Genomic DNA, 16,538 nt, shown 5'->3' with positions numbered 1-16,538 from the left:
ATTTCTTGATAACGTTGTATTAAATTATTAAAAGTTATTTATTATATTTCACTTATGAGCCGATTTTTTTAATGTCACTTCAAAAGATGTTGAGAGAATGGAGATTAAAATGATGATAAGTAGATTTTTCCATCTCAAATTTTGTAGGTTTTACCATCAATGAACTAGGCATTTGAACCGTCTCAACTTATGATCATATTGTAAATGATGCGAGTTAATTTAAATTTATAGAACTTCTTTTGTTTTTTCTTTATAATCCGAGGTCAATAGATCAACTCCTCTCCATGACGTACATGATCTCAATCTTTCATGAAATTGTCTTGTTTTCGTGGCAATTAAGTTAAAACTATCATGATACGAAGTATGATGATCAGTAAATTAATTAATCACATGCAGCATGTTTGAAGCAATGGTCTGAAAATTAATGAAGATTTTCTCTAGCTAGCTAGACATGAAGTATGTCCAACACACTTTTTTTTTTTACCAAGAGACAAGTACTGCTAAATTCATGATATCAAGCTGGGTATGGCTAGACAATTCTTACCCCATAATATTTTCACATGTCCCACAGCCATGCACGTTACAGTTGATCACTGCTAGGTGTAGTACGTATTTTGACATAATTTGGGCAAAATCATTAAGATCATCAAACTCGGTTAACCCTTACAAGATCAACGTCCCAGGTATCCCCTCGTGTCAACGTGCCACAGGAACATGAACAAGCTCGACATGACGTACACATGCAGCCACACGCACAAACTTCCAGGCAGTTTATATTATTTGAGGGGAGGAGGGGGGTCTCTCTTTAGCTAAGTAACACAATAATAGAAGAAGGAAGCAGACACAAGCAAATTAAGGGAAACGTCGAACAATCACCAACAAAGCCAGATATAGATAGAGGAAGCAAAACCCTTTAAAGTTTCTGAAGCATTCTTGTCCACATGGAAGTTAGCAGGAAAATGGTGAACATGCTGGGCTCTGAGCGTGATTTGAACTTCAAGGAGACTGAGCTGTGTCTGGGATTGCCTGGTGGCGGTGGTGGGAGCGAGCCTCATGAGGTTATTATAAAAGCTACCGGAAAAAGAGGTTTCTCGGAGACTGTTGATCTGAAACTTAACCTTCAGTCTAAGGAAGAGATCAGCGTGTTGAAGAATGTTTCAAAGGAAAAGAACCTCCTTACAGCTTGCACCAAAGATCCGGCTAAGCCACCGGCCAAGTAAGCTAATTCATGTTCTTAGATTCTTCAATTTTTTTTTTTCTATTTTCTAAATCTAGGAAAAGCCATTTTTAAAATCTTAATTAAAGCTGCATATATAGGTCATATATACGCTGACTTTTTATGGGCTACAGTTTCATGAACTTTCAACTGATCATTTTCTTTCTTTGCCGGTAGAAAAAGATCTAGTAAATCCATATACATTAGGGTTTGATAATTATATAGTTTTGTTAAAAATGGAGTTAAATAATAAGGGGAAAGATGGAATATTTCAGGGCACAAGTTGTGGGATGGCCACCAGTGCGATCGTACAGGAAGAACATGATGATGGCTCAAAATAATAACAATAATAATAATAAAAGTGAGATGGAGGGAGATCAGAAGGCTGGAGGCAGCAGCAGAAGTGCTGCTGTAGCCGCCTTGGTGAAGGTTTGCATGGACGGCGCACCATATCTTCGTAAAGTGGACTTGAAAATTTACAAGAGTTACCAAGAACTTTCTGATGCCTTGGCCAAGATGTTCAGTTCCTTCACCATGGGTAAGTACTCTACATTAATATATATATATATATATAATATAATATGATGGATCTATATATATTTATACAAGTAATTAAGGGGAAGAAGAAGATCATTGCTGGTACTGTTTAAGAAATTATTTTCCAGTCTCATGATGATGATGCAATTTATAAACTAGCTAGAAGAAAGAAACAAGATCAGATTCAGGTTCAGTCTTGCATTTAGATTTTATATATACATGGTGACAAGATCAACACATGATAATTCTTGCAAGCAATTATATAAATATATATATATATAATATATATATATGGTTCCTTCCAAGTTAAAAAGTTCAATTTTATTGTATTAAATATCAATAAATAGATAAGTAAAAACTGATTAATAATTTAATATCATATTTATAATTACAACCTAGCTAGCTAGCTAGAAATTTACCACTTTAAATATTAACGCTGGTGTTATTTCATATATATATATATATAGAAGATAGTTATATAATCTTCTTATGGTTTTTAATCGATCGAAGGCAATTATGGGGCCCAAGGAATGGTTGACTTCATGAACGAGAGCAAGTTAATGGATCTACTGAACAGCTCCGAGTATGTGCCAACCTATGAAGATAAGGATGGCGACTGGATGCTCGTGGGCGATGTTCCATGGGAGTAAGTACTAGTACTAATTCACCTCTGCAGGCCTATTTTATTTTTTTTCTTTTTTTTTTTAATTTATTCATCATCTTCTCATCATTTCATGATATGATATTAGATGATAGATTTACAAGTGAAATGTAATAAATTATTTCTAATCACCTAATGTCACATCATAAGATAATTAAATGATGACGAAAGTTAAGATGATGAGTAATATTACTCTTTTAAAAAAAAAATGGCAATAAATTATATGATCTAACTCTGGTGTAAATTAAATTATATAGGATGTTTGTTGATTCATGCAAGCGCCTGCGCATAATGAAAGGATCAGAAGCTATTGGGCTTGGTATGCATCTTCTAATATTCACTAATTAATTAATTAATTAAACGGCAATATTCCATATATATATATATATATATATATATATATACTATATATACGTGCTGCTATAACTAATGTAAATTTTGTCTGATCGAGTTGATCCAGCACCCAGAGCCATGGAGAAGTACGGCAAGAACCGTAGCTAAACTACGTACGTACGTGTAGCTTGGTCTGCTGGGCTAGCTAGCTAGCTTTCCCCAAAGTGATCATCATCATCATGTATCGGCCATTAATGCATGATGAGGATTAATTAAAAGGATAATTAAGGCACTTGATGGATCAATTAATTATTAATTAAGCAGCTGCTGGCCTGCCGGTGTTCTTAATTTGATTTTGATTAGTGTCTGTAATTTTTATTTGATATTTGGTCGTATATAGATATCATCAAAATTAAGAATATGGAGCTTTGTAATAGACAATATTTAAGAAGCAATAAGCTAATTAGCCCCCCCCCCCCCCCCTGGCCTGGCCTATTGTCTGCCATGTTTATTGCTCTATTAATGCTGCAATATGCTTTGTTGTTGTGTGTTTTATTCCTTCAAATTTATAAATATATATATATATATGCTACTGTTTTCCAATGAAGATTCTTCATATATAAGTATATACCATCATTTTCCTAATTTCCAATCATTAATTTATTGCAAGTTATTATTTTTATTAATTTTTTTATGGGAGCAAGTAGTCATTAAAATTCATGAGCCAAGTGAGGTAGGGAACAAGACCATGTGCATGTCGATGGGGCTTTCGATCGTTTATGGAATTTGTTTACTGCTTTCGGACATCGATTCATATTTATTATGGAATGTAGACTCTTGTGGAATTCTTTAGGGTTGGGCGCACTTGCATGCAGTTCATATATATATATATATATATATATAGAGAGAGAGAGAGAGAGAGAGAGAGAGAGAGAGAGAGAGAGAGATTGGATTTTCTTGGTCGAATATATATTAGTGGCATGCATTTTCCTTTTGCGAAATGCACTGCTTCTACATTTTCTTATCTACACCATTGCTTATGAATTCAATTTAAAAAAAAAAAAGAAATATAGGCAAAACTAGAGATGGTTTCTTCTTCAATCCATGGAGTATGGAGTCTTTTTTTTCTCCTCCTCTTCCCCGGCCTTAATAAGCATTAAAGATTTATTGGATCTGGCATTTATGAGAGAGTGTGATCATGTGCTTGCTTTTAATGGAAACAGTTGTTTTTTACGGTGATTGATTGCCCAAGGTAACGAAATGTCCCTTTAACAACATTCCTTATATCCAATAATTGAAGTTGTGAAGTGGGATGACACAAGAATTCTGTTAAAATGATTTGTAAATTATAGTGACTTAAAATATTTTATTTGATTTCAGAAAATGAAAAAAAAAATTACATAAAAATATTATTATAATATACTTTTTAATTTGCGTTTTTTTTTTAACTTGAAAAAATTATAATGATTAGATAAAAAAATTAAAAATTTGAAATTAAAAAATATCTGTATATTAATAATATTTGAAAAGGAAATTATGAAAATTTTGAGATGAAATGATTTGTCTTCCCAACAAGCCATAAGTGATCCAAAAGAAGAAAATCTCCTTTTCTTATACGGCTTTGAAATTTGGAAATCCTATCAAAATTTCACTATTGCCGAGTTGATCAGGAAAGAGGCACCAAAGTCAGTTCAGATGAGATATAAAAATTTGATATTTTTCTTCTCTAGAAAAAACCGAAGGCAACCAAAAACCCAAAATAGAAATTAAGGTTTTTGTCACCTTCAAGTATAAAATAGATATAAAAATAAATTGTATAACATTATAATCTAAGCACTTTAAACACCTGGGCTGTGTATTGTTCCTGTACTATAGTTTGTTTCAGTTTTTTATACATGTAAGTTGCGGTTTAGTTTCAAAAATCATCTCAACTCATCTCAAAAACAAAAATTATATTAAAAAATTATATTCTAATACTATTTTATTTAACTTTCAACTCTTAGCTCAGCTCAGCTCGCAATCCAAACCTCTCCTAAAGGTATCCTCTACTCTTTCAAGTTGGAGGACTTCATTGACTTCAACCCATAGGCCAAAGGCAATTCTGGCAAACAGCAGGCACTGTATAGATGATTTATTTATACAAACTGACTTGCGCAAGTTGTTATGAACTGGTTTTATACAATGTAAGAACAACTTTCTCATTAGAGCCTGTGACAGCTAGCAAAACTTACATGGTAACGATCTCAACCATTGACATCTTCATCAGCATTAACAATATACAGTGTCATATAGAATTCACTAGAAATTTTGAAATATGAACGTAAATTTTCATTTGGGATAGATACAGTTTCCACCCTCGAATTAACAAGTGTTTTATTTCTTTTTTTTTTTATAAGTAAATTAACAAGTGTTTTATTTCTTTGCACTCCAAACAACCAAAATCGAAACATTGCACCATCCAAGCACCACTTTATGTCAAATAGAACCTTTTGTCCAAATCTGAAAGATTAAATAGAAAAAAATAAAAGAAAGGAAATTGTACCTGACCAGAGATGGACGGAAACTTGAAAGGTACCCAAGGGTAGGGATAATCGTCCAGGTCTTATTGTGAAACAAAAAAGCTGCCCGCCACAGCAGGCAGGCTGGTTTCACTATCATCGACAGAACCCGTTCAGTATAATTTCGAAGAAACTGTTGGCAGCCGGTGGAGACAATTCTTTTTAGTTTTCACCGTCATCTTTAATGCAGTGTTATTTGACAGTCGGTGGTGGTTAGAGGTGCATGTGTCCCTTTTAATAATTGGAGGGTGCACTGTATCAATTTTTGTAGTTTAGGGTGGTATGAATAAAACATATGTTAGTTTAAGAGTGGAAATGTACTCCCCCAACCCCTATGGGTAGATCCAAAAGTAGCATTACCTATCTATTCGGTCTATCTGATTTTGGGGTTGTGAAAAGAAATCTTTGGCATTACGTGCTACTTCTGCTTCAAGTACTGCTTCCAACACAATGTCTGATCCTTTTGCACTTCCTGCCACCACATCCATGGAATTAATCATTTGGACATAAATATATTTTTTTACAAGTACTAGGAAATAGATATTTGACACTGCATAAACATAAAACTCCTTCCAAGCTATCTTCAAAAAAGAAAATGATAGTGTAACTCCCAAATATGCCCATTCATATATTTTTATTTTATTTTTTCTTAACGATTAAGGAAGTGACTGTTAAAGAATTTATATTTATTTTTATTTTTTCTTAATGGTTAAGGATTTTTTAAAAATGCTTAAAGAAAAGGAAAAAAAAAAAAAAAGCTCATTTGCACCAGTGTGCATATTTGGGGTTGCACATTTAGTGTGCATCGTAGCATTGTCCCTTCAAAAAACTTAAGTATGTTGAATGGTCTTTTTAAAGAAGTGCATTCAGTGAAGTAAATTAATGAACAAAGAAGACAACACCACCAACAATGATAGTCGGGACTCAAGCAGTGTACACAGAGGAGTTTTCCTTTTTTTGAATGACTATTACAAGTTAAATAAAATGCACATAGACAAACGGTTCTGTTTAAACTCTTTGAATGAAAATAAAACTGCAATTCATAAGCTTAATATGAACAAACCTTTTTCTAGGCACCTAATCCAATGTTCCTACTACTGACTAGTTAACTACAATTATTGGCTAAACTGATAACAAAAAGGATACAAGATCCATGTATAATGAAATGCATTTTCCTAAGCGATTTGCCAGATGTCCACTTACTGAAATACGAGATGTCCACTATTTCCTAAGCAAAATAGTTTACCTTTGCAAATCCTTTCTTACAGATTTCTTGCATACAAAGTCAAACCAGATATCCCTATGAAAAATACATGCCAGAGTTAAGGCTTTACAATCTAAGCCCCTTATTCCTCTTTGTGACAGCCATCAAGCTCAAGTCTTCAATAACCAATTTTTCATCCATTCCAAAAGATTACAATTCTTCGCATTAGTTTTAATATCTAATTAAGATTTCTTTCAAGAAAAGAACACGAGGTGGACGAGTAGAATGCAAATGATGATAATTTCAATTTCAACTGCTTCAGAAATTAATATATTTACTATCCTTGGTACCTAAAGCACTGCACCACTTCCAAGAGAAATCATCATAAAGATTCTTGGCTTATTTGTTTCAATGAAACTCAAAGTTTAAAGCTCTACCAATAGGAACAAGAAGTGGCACAGGACAACAGATTGAGGGTCTCAGGTGGTACAAAGAAAGAGGCTGAAGATATTAACTAATTACTGCAGAGCAGCAGCTAAAAAATTAGCAACAAAAAGCACAAGTGCTTTTAAGTTTCTTGTTTAATATAGGGAGGAAAATCTCCAGTCTTAACTGATGTGTGCTGTTCTTGGGTTAGGCACATATACTAAACACAGAAACAACATGAAGTTCCATTACTAAATAAGTACACCAGAAGTTAGAGATGGAGAAAAATAATAACTGATAGAGGGAAGACTATTACCCTTTCGATCTGGTAGCATCCCAGTGCTTTCAGCTGAAATTGGGAGGACAGTGAAGAGAGTAGATTCATCAATGATGTTCTCTTTTTCTGTAATGCTACTCAAAGAACCAGTCTTTAAGGTTTCAGACTCAGCCAATCTAGCATAAGCAGTAGCTTGACTATGTAGATCAACAAAACCTGAGGTTTTGAAGCTATGGTCCTGAGAGAGATGCATAAAATGGGATTAAGATGATCCGACGTAAGAAGCAACATTAATGACGTAACCAAGATAAAAATTAAAATTAAAAAAAATAAAAACCTTCATCATAGCACTTATAGGCTTCTGTGCTTCTTCACACTTATCAGGTGGCCTATTGCATGCTTAGCAGAGAGGGACCAAAAATACATTTTAGGATGATGAACAATAATAACATTTAAACAGAGGGAATAAACTTGCAAAGGTACTGAAATAACTGAATAACATAAAAATTCCAGAGACTTGGCGTACCAGATTCTATGTTGGAAGCAGAATCTTTAGGTTCGTCCATCAGCCTTCGAGTCAAAGGACCAGGATTCATAAAAGAGATACCCCGGATTTCATGACGAATAACCTCTAGTTGAGCCATTGTATCTTGAAGTTCTTTGTGAACCTAAAGATTAATGCAAAGCACATAAGTTTGAAAAACCTTTTGTGTATTTTGCTGTTATAAAATTACCAAAACTATTGCTTATCTTAACCAGGCAGCACTATCTATCTTTTGGATAGTTCTAAATTCTCTTTATAGCCGCTCTTTCTTGCCTTGGAACTTCAATTTACAATGCATTGATACCACTTGAGAACATCATTCACATTACATGTCTTCACCAAGGTTCTAAGAACATTGTGGCCAGAAAGGAATTTAGCTTGGGGGGTAAATCCATGAAAACACATGCCTAATATGGCTACTAATAGCAAGGCCTATGTGCTATGCCTAGCTAAATAGACCATGATGAGCCCTAGGAAGAGAGATGAAGAATGATTCGGAGCATTTCTATCAACAAGTGATTTAGATTCCCTACAGTTTTATGTCACAAACACTTCCAACAATTCAGAGAGAAATAGATACAATATCTAAACTCCACAGGATTTAATGTTGAGTCCATGTTGCCCAGAGCCCAGGGCTGCGTTTAATATGTGAAGTGTACATGTTGTATTTATCTATTTCTGAATTGCAGAAACTTTTTGGAGGAAAAAGAATTATTGGGGATCATCATCCATCAACAAGAGAATAATGGCATAAATATCCACATCATATTTGCTAGCTCATGACCATTTGTCCGATTGCCTCGCATATCCCATCATGACATGAGCAAAGGATCTTCTCCAAAGCACTCCGCCTCACATTAACAATGGAGTGCTTCTTTCGTTCTCTCTCCACATCCTTGGATGCTGTTTAGGATACAAATAGACCTACATATCGAACAGAATAGTTCAAACAAAATACACAGCACAGTTGGAATAAGGAAACTGTAATCTTCCATGGTTCCCTTGGATTGGATTATAGACCTATATCCAATCCTTAAATCAGAAAAAGTACACAAAAATAGAAAGAAAGAGCCATAGTTCTCGTCAATGTGATTCAGCATGATCATTTCCATGCGACTTCCAAACAGAAAGAATGGCAAAATTAGCTCAAACCCATTCATCACAAAGTGTAGATAAGCTTGAAATGCATTCTCGAAGGGCCAAACTGACGATTCCGTTTATCATGTTTACCATAATCTCTTACTCAAAGAACAAAGCATCCTCATCCGTATATTTATCTGTACACTGAGGAATAAAAAGAGGAAGTAAAATAAATTACCTGACGAGCTTGAGACTGCTGCATAACATTGTCGAATTGCCCACGAGCTAATTGAACGTACCCGATTGCTCGACCAGCTAATCTCCCCGCAGTTCTAGCTAAAATTGGGAGATCCTTTGGGCCTATAACTCTCACAAAAAGAAGAGAGAGAGAGAGAAAGAATCAATTTTTGTTTGCGTTACATTGTCATAAAGCGGACCCGCATAACCAAATTCCACAATTCAAATAACCCCAGAAAAGCTATGACCAAATCGAAATGGAACATACGGAATATTTGGAACCAAACTTTTATCTAAACTGAGAGAGAGTACCGACGAGGGCAGCGGTGGCACCGATCAAGAGGAAGAGCTCTCCGTATGAAATACCAAACATACTTGGCCACTATGCGTGCTGGCTGCAAGCTACATACAATGTTCAGGAGTCATGGTATACGGTAGCCTTAGTTTTTAACACACACCCCGCACCCCTCTCAAGGCCTGCAACCTGATCAGTTCAAGCTACATTTGGGCCCGACCCAGTTGTTACCCAGAACGAAACTAATCCGACCCGACTCGTTCGGGTTAAAACCGGGTCCTCTGACGTGGAAAAAAATACAGAAACGATAATAAACGACAGAAACGAAAACCATCGCAGACAGAATTTTCACAAGAGTTTTATTTTTGACTACTCTCTATCCCCTGATTGATTAAAATAATTATTTTATATTAAAAAAAATGATACCAATCACATTATTATTAGAGTGATAAGCAAAAATTATAGCACAGAATTTTTGTTTTCACAAATAGCATCTCTTTTCTTTTCCTGCGTAGCAATTCTGTTCCTAACCCTTCGCAAGTCTTTGAGAACGTGAAAGGAAGAATGTGAAGGAAATGAACACTGGCAATATGAAAAGCTGTTGTTTTACTAGGTGGGTCCTCCACAACAAACCACCATTGCCGTGTGAGAGAAATGTGTAATGTGCTGGCTAGGTTTATGGAATAATTTCGTCTCGTTTTGCCACTCTTCATTTCTAAGAAAATCTATACACTTCGTAGTTCAAATTTATTAGGGCATTTCCTCCTAACAGTTCAAAATAACTGACAAAAGCCAAATATATAAGGATAATAGTCAGAACCCACCAAGTAAAACAACAGGAATGCGAGAATCTGGGCCAGGAATCACAGTCTCTTTGTTCTTGACCCTCCTTCCAAGATGTAAACACAGATAAATTTCTTTTGAAGTAGAAAATATGAAAAACAGGGAAATACCGACTTTCTTTGGGTAGGAACGGTAGCTTGCCTTGCCGACTGAAGGCTGAGGCTCAGAAATCAAGCCCTCTCTCGCTCGCCGGAATGTTGAAGGAGAGGGAGAAGGAACCCTTGGTATTCGGTGGCTGGTGAAATCGAGCTTCAGTCTCCGTTGTTTGCTCGCCGAAACGGGGGTCGGCGTGAAGGAGAGGGAGAACAAGTGCTGAAGGGTGTAACCGGTCCGTTCTGTCCGGTTTTAGACAAAATTTAAGATCGAATCAGTATGTATCAATTTTATATTTTTAAAAATCGATTGTGCACCGGTCACTCTCTTAAATCGATATTTTCGATTTTACCGGTTCAGTCTAATTTTCCGATTTTAATCATCTACTATAAAAAAAAATCTGCTATAAAAAAATTGCTCCCATGTAAAAAATCTGTTGCCATAAAAAATTAGCTATAAAAAAATCTGCTATAACAAAAAAACTGCTATAGAAAAATCTGCTATAAAAATATAAAATTTGATTAAAAAAAAAAACTGTAACAACAAAATGAATCCTAAATCAGAAGCACATTGAAGTTTTTACAATATGCAGTTATGAACACATTGATACCGGTTCACAAAAAAAGAATAATCAACCAAAACTGACTTTTTTTATAAGTGTTCAATGGACACCAAATAAATTGATATAAAGGAATCTTAAGTACATGAATTGCAACGACAAGCCAAAAGGGCAAAATACCCTGCCTCTCGTTACATAGCACAAGAGAAAAAGCTTCTGGTTCCTTATATCAATACACACAGAATAAAGATTAATAGAGAAAGAAAAATCATCAATGCAATAACAAAAAATTCAAGTAGAGAATACACACAATACAAGAAAACACTATAATGATTCAAGAATACACAAGAAAACCAAACCAGTAGAATCACTGATTGACATCCATGCAGCCCAAAAAAATTTTTCAGGTTCAAATCTACTAACAAATATATATATGAACAAACTTACCCACAAAAACAAAAAAGAAAGAAATCAAGCTATTTTCAGCTAGATGGGAAACTATACATGTTCATCCTCGATGGGGAGCTATACAACATATATAAACCCTAAATCCTAAAATATAAAATATAAAAGTATACCTTCCACAATTATAAAATACAGATTCAGCTTGATGGGGAGCTATACAAAAAAAACTATAAAATATAAACCCTAATCAGATTTCAAAATCTGTAAAAAAAGACCCTAAATCTCAAATCTGTAAATTCGATAAAAATCCTGAATGAAATGAATCCATTAGCAATAAATTGAAACATTGTAATGATTCATGAAGTAACTGTAATATTTTGAAAATTAAAAAGCATATATATGTTCACATTCCGATTAGCTCACCAAGATAGGGGAAAACAATATCTGTGATTCTGTACCTCGGGAACAACTGGAAGTGGAGGAGAACAGAACGGACCAACAGGGTCGACGGCGAGAGGCTGTTGACTGCGTGAGAGAGGGGCTGAGCGTGAGAGACGGCTGCGGGGACTCGGGGACTCAAGAGGCAGAGCAGAGATGGTCGAGCGGGGAGGGAGAAATGTAACCGTAATATACCCCATTAACCGTATAGCCACAGCACACCTCACATGATGTTCTTTTTTTTTTTTTTTCTTTTTTACCGCAACACACCTCTAGGTTGATGTAAACATTAATGCATGCATAATATATTAATAAAAAATTATTTACATCAGCCACTGTAGCCACAGCACACCGTGTTGAGAAAAGAAAAAAAAATTTGTGAGAAGGGTGCAGCTGATGTATATCCGTGCTCTATATTAATATATATAATGTATAGTACAGTGTATATTATATATATATATATATATTAATTATATATATAGTGATATTAATATATAGTATATATATACTATAGTATATATTATAATACTAACTATATATTATACTATTATTAATATATACTAGTATATATTATACTAATATTATACTAACTATATATTATACTATTATTAATATATATTAGTATATTAATATTAATATACTAGTATTAATATTAGACTATTAGTATAGCTATATATTAGTGTTAGTTATAGTAATTTACTATAACTATTAGTATTAGTATATATATTAGTATTAGTTATAGGTATATAATATATTAGACTATATAATAGTATTAATATTAGATTATTAGTATAGCTTTACATTAGTATTAGTTATATATTAGTATTAATATAGTGATTTAGTATAACTATAACTATAGTCTATATTAGACTATTAGTATTAGTTATATATTAGTATAACTATATCATATATTGGACTATATAATAGTATCAATATTAGACTATTAGTATAGCTATCTATATATTAGTTATAGTGATTTAGTATAATTATATTAGTATGAGTATAACTATAGTCTATATTAGACTATTAGAATAAATTAGACTATATAATAGTATTAATATTAGACTATTAGTATAGCTATATAGTATAAGTATAACTATAGTCTATATTAGATTATAAGAATAACTATAGCTATAGTGAGTTTGAGTTTGTTAATTGTTATAGTGAGTTTAATTTATTATAAATATATTATTGATAGTATTATTAATTAGTATTACTATATCATTATTTTATATGTGATTATTTAGTATAGTGATTATTGAGCTATATATAATATATCAGTATTAGTTATATATTAGTATATCTATAAATAAAATGTTATTAATAATTTAAATATATATCTTATGTCTAAAGCCAATGATAAATTAAATTTTCATCTTTAAAATTAAAAGTTTATTTTATAAATTATAACAACATTATCTTATACATAATTATATTAATAACATATAATCAACAAATTACAAATGTTCTTATTTAAGATTAATATTTTATGTTATAATTTATAAATCATAATATGAAATTATTTCATATACAATTATATTATATATATATATATAACTTATATATATAATTTAATATATAATTATATATTATATATAAAAAAATATTTTGTATAATATTAATTTTGTATAAAACTTATAGATATAATATTATTTTTTATTTTTTTTCCCCCCAATGGGCTGGTTCGGTCCGATCTCAGAAACAATGAAATCGAAATCAGGACCAGACTGGGTTCGGCCGGTTTTACAATTACAAAAACCGGTCCTAGACTGGACCGGTTCAGCGGATCCGGTCTGAACCGGTCCAGTCCAATTTTCTAGTTCAAATTTATAACCCTGCTGAAGGAGAATGAGAGCTATTTGCTCGGCGTGAAGGAGGGAGGAGAAAATGAATTGTTTGTTATTATAAGGCAAAAATGACAATGTATTTTGTGACAACGTGGAGGGTGTGTGGATCGAGGCTTTAACCTACGTTTGAATAGTGAAATGAGATAAGATATTTTTAGATAAATGTTAAAAATTGAATAAAATATAATTTTTAATATTATTATTGTTTTAAGATTTGAAAAAGTTAAACTACGATTTGAAAATATTGAATTATTTATTGTATTTTATGTGATAATTTAAAAATTTTCTAATGATGAGTTGAGATGGTTTCTCAATCTAAATGGGGCCTTAACTGTTTAACACACGTCACTTGCTAAATATTAAATGATTAATGCAACATACAATCGTGGATTGTGCAAGTGTTGTGCAATCACTTTAAAAAAAAAGATTTTTTATTAAAATATTAATTTTTTTCATGTATATCTCATATTTATTCAATTTTTTTAAAGTGATTACGCATCGCTTACACACTCACGACTACAACTATAATTTCTTATATTAAAGTTAGTTGTACTTTTAGAATGGATAAATTTTGTAATTTCTTTTAAATAAAAGTGTTCATTATTAGAAAAAATAATTTCTAAAAGAGTGTACGATACTTGCAAATTTTAAAACTGTAACGTGAATAATTTAAAACTATAATTATAACAATAATAATTATAATGTATATTTTTATGATAGTTTTTAAAATATCATAATTATAATGTATGAATAATTTAAAAAAAATAAAAATATCAATTAGTATAATTAATGTGAAAAACTTTCATATCAACAATATGCTTGATGTATAAAAAATAAAATTTATAAATAAATTTGGTTTTTATTTACTTTACAAACTCGCAACATTTATATATGAAAAATGATATGATTATTACTCTTTTTGTATTTTTTTTTGTATTTTTTTTTATTTTACTTAATAATTAAGGAAATGACTATTAGTAAAATTATATATTTTTTTTAATTTTTTCTTAATGATTAATAATGTTAAAAAAATACTTAAAAGAAAATGTTAGAAAAAAAATACATTAGTAGATGGGTAGTAAAAGGGTAGTAACTATCACTACCCTTTATATATTTAAAATTTTAACAATTTACAATTAAACACCTTCATCCAACATCAGTTAATTCTCAAACGGCTCAGTGAGGAATGCTATATATAATCATGAAGTGTGCAAATATCGTGCAATCACTTTGAAAAGAGTGAGATCCACTATTAATAAAAAAAAAAATTCATGTGAGTTTCGTATTTATTCATTTTTTTCAAAGTGATTGTGCGACGTTTACACACTCATGACTGTAACTATTATTTTTCTTATTAAAAACTTATAAAAGAAGAAGAAGAAGAAGAAGAAGAAGAAGTTATGTTTACATAAAAATTAATTTCTAAAAAAGTTTAAAAGAAATAATTAAGGGAGGAGAATCCTCCCCTCATTCTACACCTTGCAGGGTGGTGGCACCTTCAAATTTCGATATTGACTCGCTGCCACCTTGGAAGTGAATCTATAGGTCGCACCATTGCCATGTGAGACTCCAAATTTCAGCTACATAGAGCGCCTATCTTGGTGGATTTGCGTCTCTCTCCGTCAACTTTTCAATGACAAATGATGCTAACCTAATAACAAATCAAGTGAAGCGTCTAAACGTTATTTCATGGTGAAAGGTAGGGTTGTTCAACCCGACCCGAAAACCACTATTACAATCTAACCATATGACCTGATTAACTGAATCGGCTATATTATCCGTTTAACCGAACCGAAAAATTTTGAAAATTACCTGATTAACCAATTAACTAAATATTTTTTTTTCATTTTTTTAATTTATTTATTTTTAATGTTGATATTGATATTGTTGAGGATTGTCCACATAGTGTTCAGGAAAACGACAATATATTAAGGTAATTTCATGTGAATTAATCCTCTAAGCCTTTTTACTCAATCATTGAGAGCCCGAAGTGCAATGAGGGTTTTTAAGATGGTATACATGCATATTCAAACAATATCATTGAGAACCCAAGATGGGTTTTGTCTGAAATGAATGAATGAAGTTCCGCCAACTTTAAATTTTATTTGCTAGAATGTCATGTTGGTTAAATCCCAATAACCTCGCATAAATTATCTGTACGTCATGTTGAACGTACAGATAATACTGGGTTCTTTTTGGGAAGAGAAATCCAAGATAAACAAAAAGTAGCTGCCCAACAAATACTCATCAATAATATGTGAATCGTATAAAACCAATATGATATAAAATGATCATAATTGTATTCGTCCTGAGTATCATTTCCAAACTTATGATCATAATTGTATTCGTCCTGAGTATCGTTTTCAAACTTATGTACCTAGTCCTACATGGGCATAATCCCAGTTTACAAGACCAAAAACAACAAAAATTCTCATGTTACCTATGTGGACAAGTCAGAATTGCATAAATGAGTCAATGACCATCAGTTGGGTATGGGTTTGAAAGGAGACTTCACAACAACTTGTTTCCTAGTCTAGTGACAAATCTCATTCATTGCAACTCATTGAAGAACTTGGACTACCCACCTGCAAAGGCAATTCAAGCATACAAATGGTATAATATTCTCCTCATATCAAGCATATTTGAAGCAGCCAGAATATACGAGAAACAATCAAATAAGGAATTTCAATAATCATCGTGAGTTCAAGTAAGGAAAACTCAAGTAATCTTCAATCGGCTTCATTCAAAATATTCATCAAAGTCATCTATACATGAAAATAAAAATTATATTACAAATATAATTAATTGAAATAACTATATGTCTTCAAATATGAATCTTACTAGAATCTAACTTGTAGCTTTCTGCATCTTCCATTACATCTTGGGAGTCATAATTAATGGAGGGAGCCATCAACCAATTTTGTGTGTAGATAAGAGCTTCAATTGTTGCAGGGGCCAATGAACTACAGAATGAATCTAAGACAC

The 16,538-nt window shown here is 32.4% G+C and overlaps 2 protein-coding genes across 4 annotated transcripts; one reads left to right on the top strand and one right to left on the bottom strand.

Moving 5' to 3' along the window:
- The first annotated feature begins 774 nt into the window (after window positions 1–774).
- LOC121245878 (auxin-responsive protein IAA7-like) lies at window positions 775–3,219 on the top strand. The gene is made up of 5 exons (XM_041143786.1): window positions 775–1,216; window positions 1,492–1,754; window positions 2,264–2,399; window positions 2,672–2,733; window positions 2,875–3,219. The coding sequence occupies exons 1-5, from the start codon at window positions 942–944 to the stop codon at window positions 2,913–2,915; spliced, it is 777 nt and encodes a 258-aa protein (XP_040999720.1). The 5' UTR covers window positions 775–941; the 3' UTR covers window positions 2,916–3,219.
- Window positions 3,220–4,736: 1,517 nt separating this feature from the next.
- On the bottom strand, window positions 4,737–10,539 carry LOC121245877 (sec-independent protein translocase protein TatB). 3 transcript variants are annotated; one of them, XM_041143784.1, is made up of 8 exons: window positions 10,322–10,539; window positions 9,386–9,475; window positions 9,075–9,196; window positions 7,739–7,880; window positions 7,550–7,611; window positions 7,252–7,450; window positions 5,666–5,777; window positions 4,737–4,848 (listed from the first exon to the last, which is right to left on the bottom strand). In XM_041143784.1, exons 2-8 carry the CDS (start codon window positions 9,444–9,446, stop codon window positions 4,752–4,754), a joined length of 795 nt encoding a protein of 264 aa, XP_040999718.1. In that variant the 5' UTR covers window positions 9,447–9,475; window positions 10,322–10,539; the 3' UTR covers window positions 4,737–4,751. The 3 variants fall into 3 exon arrangements, with proteins under 3 accessions (XP_040999718.1, XP_040999717.1, XP_040999719.1); XM_041143783.1 differs by lacking the exon at window positions 10,322–10,539 and having other exon boundaries at window positions 9,386–9,642; XM_041143785.1 differs by lacking the exons at window positions 4,737–4,848; window positions 10,322–10,539 and adding an exon at window positions 5,407–5,558 and having other exon boundaries at window positions 9,386–9,642.
- Between the last annotated feature and the right edge of the window lie 5,999 nt (window positions 10,540–16,538).

The sequence above is a fragment of the Juglans microcarpa x Juglans regia genome, chromosome 1S (genome assembly GCF_004785595.1).
Source record: "Juglans microcarpa x Juglans regia isolate MS1-56 chromosome 1S, Jm3101_v1.0, whole genome shotgun sequence".
NCBI lineage: Eukaryota > Viridiplantae > Streptophyta > Magnoliopsida > Fagales > Juglandaceae > Juglans > Juglans microcarpa x Juglans regia.
The sequence above is the reverse complement of the archived record's forward strand: the minus strand, read 5'-3'. Positions and strand labels throughout refer to the sequence as shown.

Excerpts from the sequence above, each read along its gene's own strand:
- LOC121245878 (XM_041143786.1), top strand. The coding sequence starts at position 942 with ATGGAAGTTAGCAGGAAAATGGTGAACATGCTGGGCTCTGAGCGTGAT. Across the intron at positions 2,400-2,671 it reads GTGGGCGATGTTCCATGGGA|GATGTTTGTTGATTCATGCA; the intron begins GTAAGTACTAGT and ends TAAATTATATAG. Across the intron at positions 2,734-2,874 it reads ATCAGAAGCTATTGGGCTTG|CACCCAGAGCCATGGAGAAG; the intron begins GTATGCATCTTC and ends GAGTTGATCCAG.
- LOC121245877 (XM_041143784.1), bottom strand. The coding sequence starts at position 9,446 with ATGTTTGGTATTTCATACGGAGAGCTCTTCCTCTTGATCGGTGCCACC. Across the intron at positions 7,881-9,074 it reads AGCAGTCTCAAGCTCGTCAG|GTTCACAAAGAACTTCAAGA; the intron begins GTAATTTATTTT and ends ATTAATCTTTAG. Across the intron at positions 7,451-7,549 it reads CTATAAGTGCTATGATGAAG|GACCATAGCTTCAAAACCTC; the intron begins GTTTTTATTTTT and ends CATCTCTCTCAG.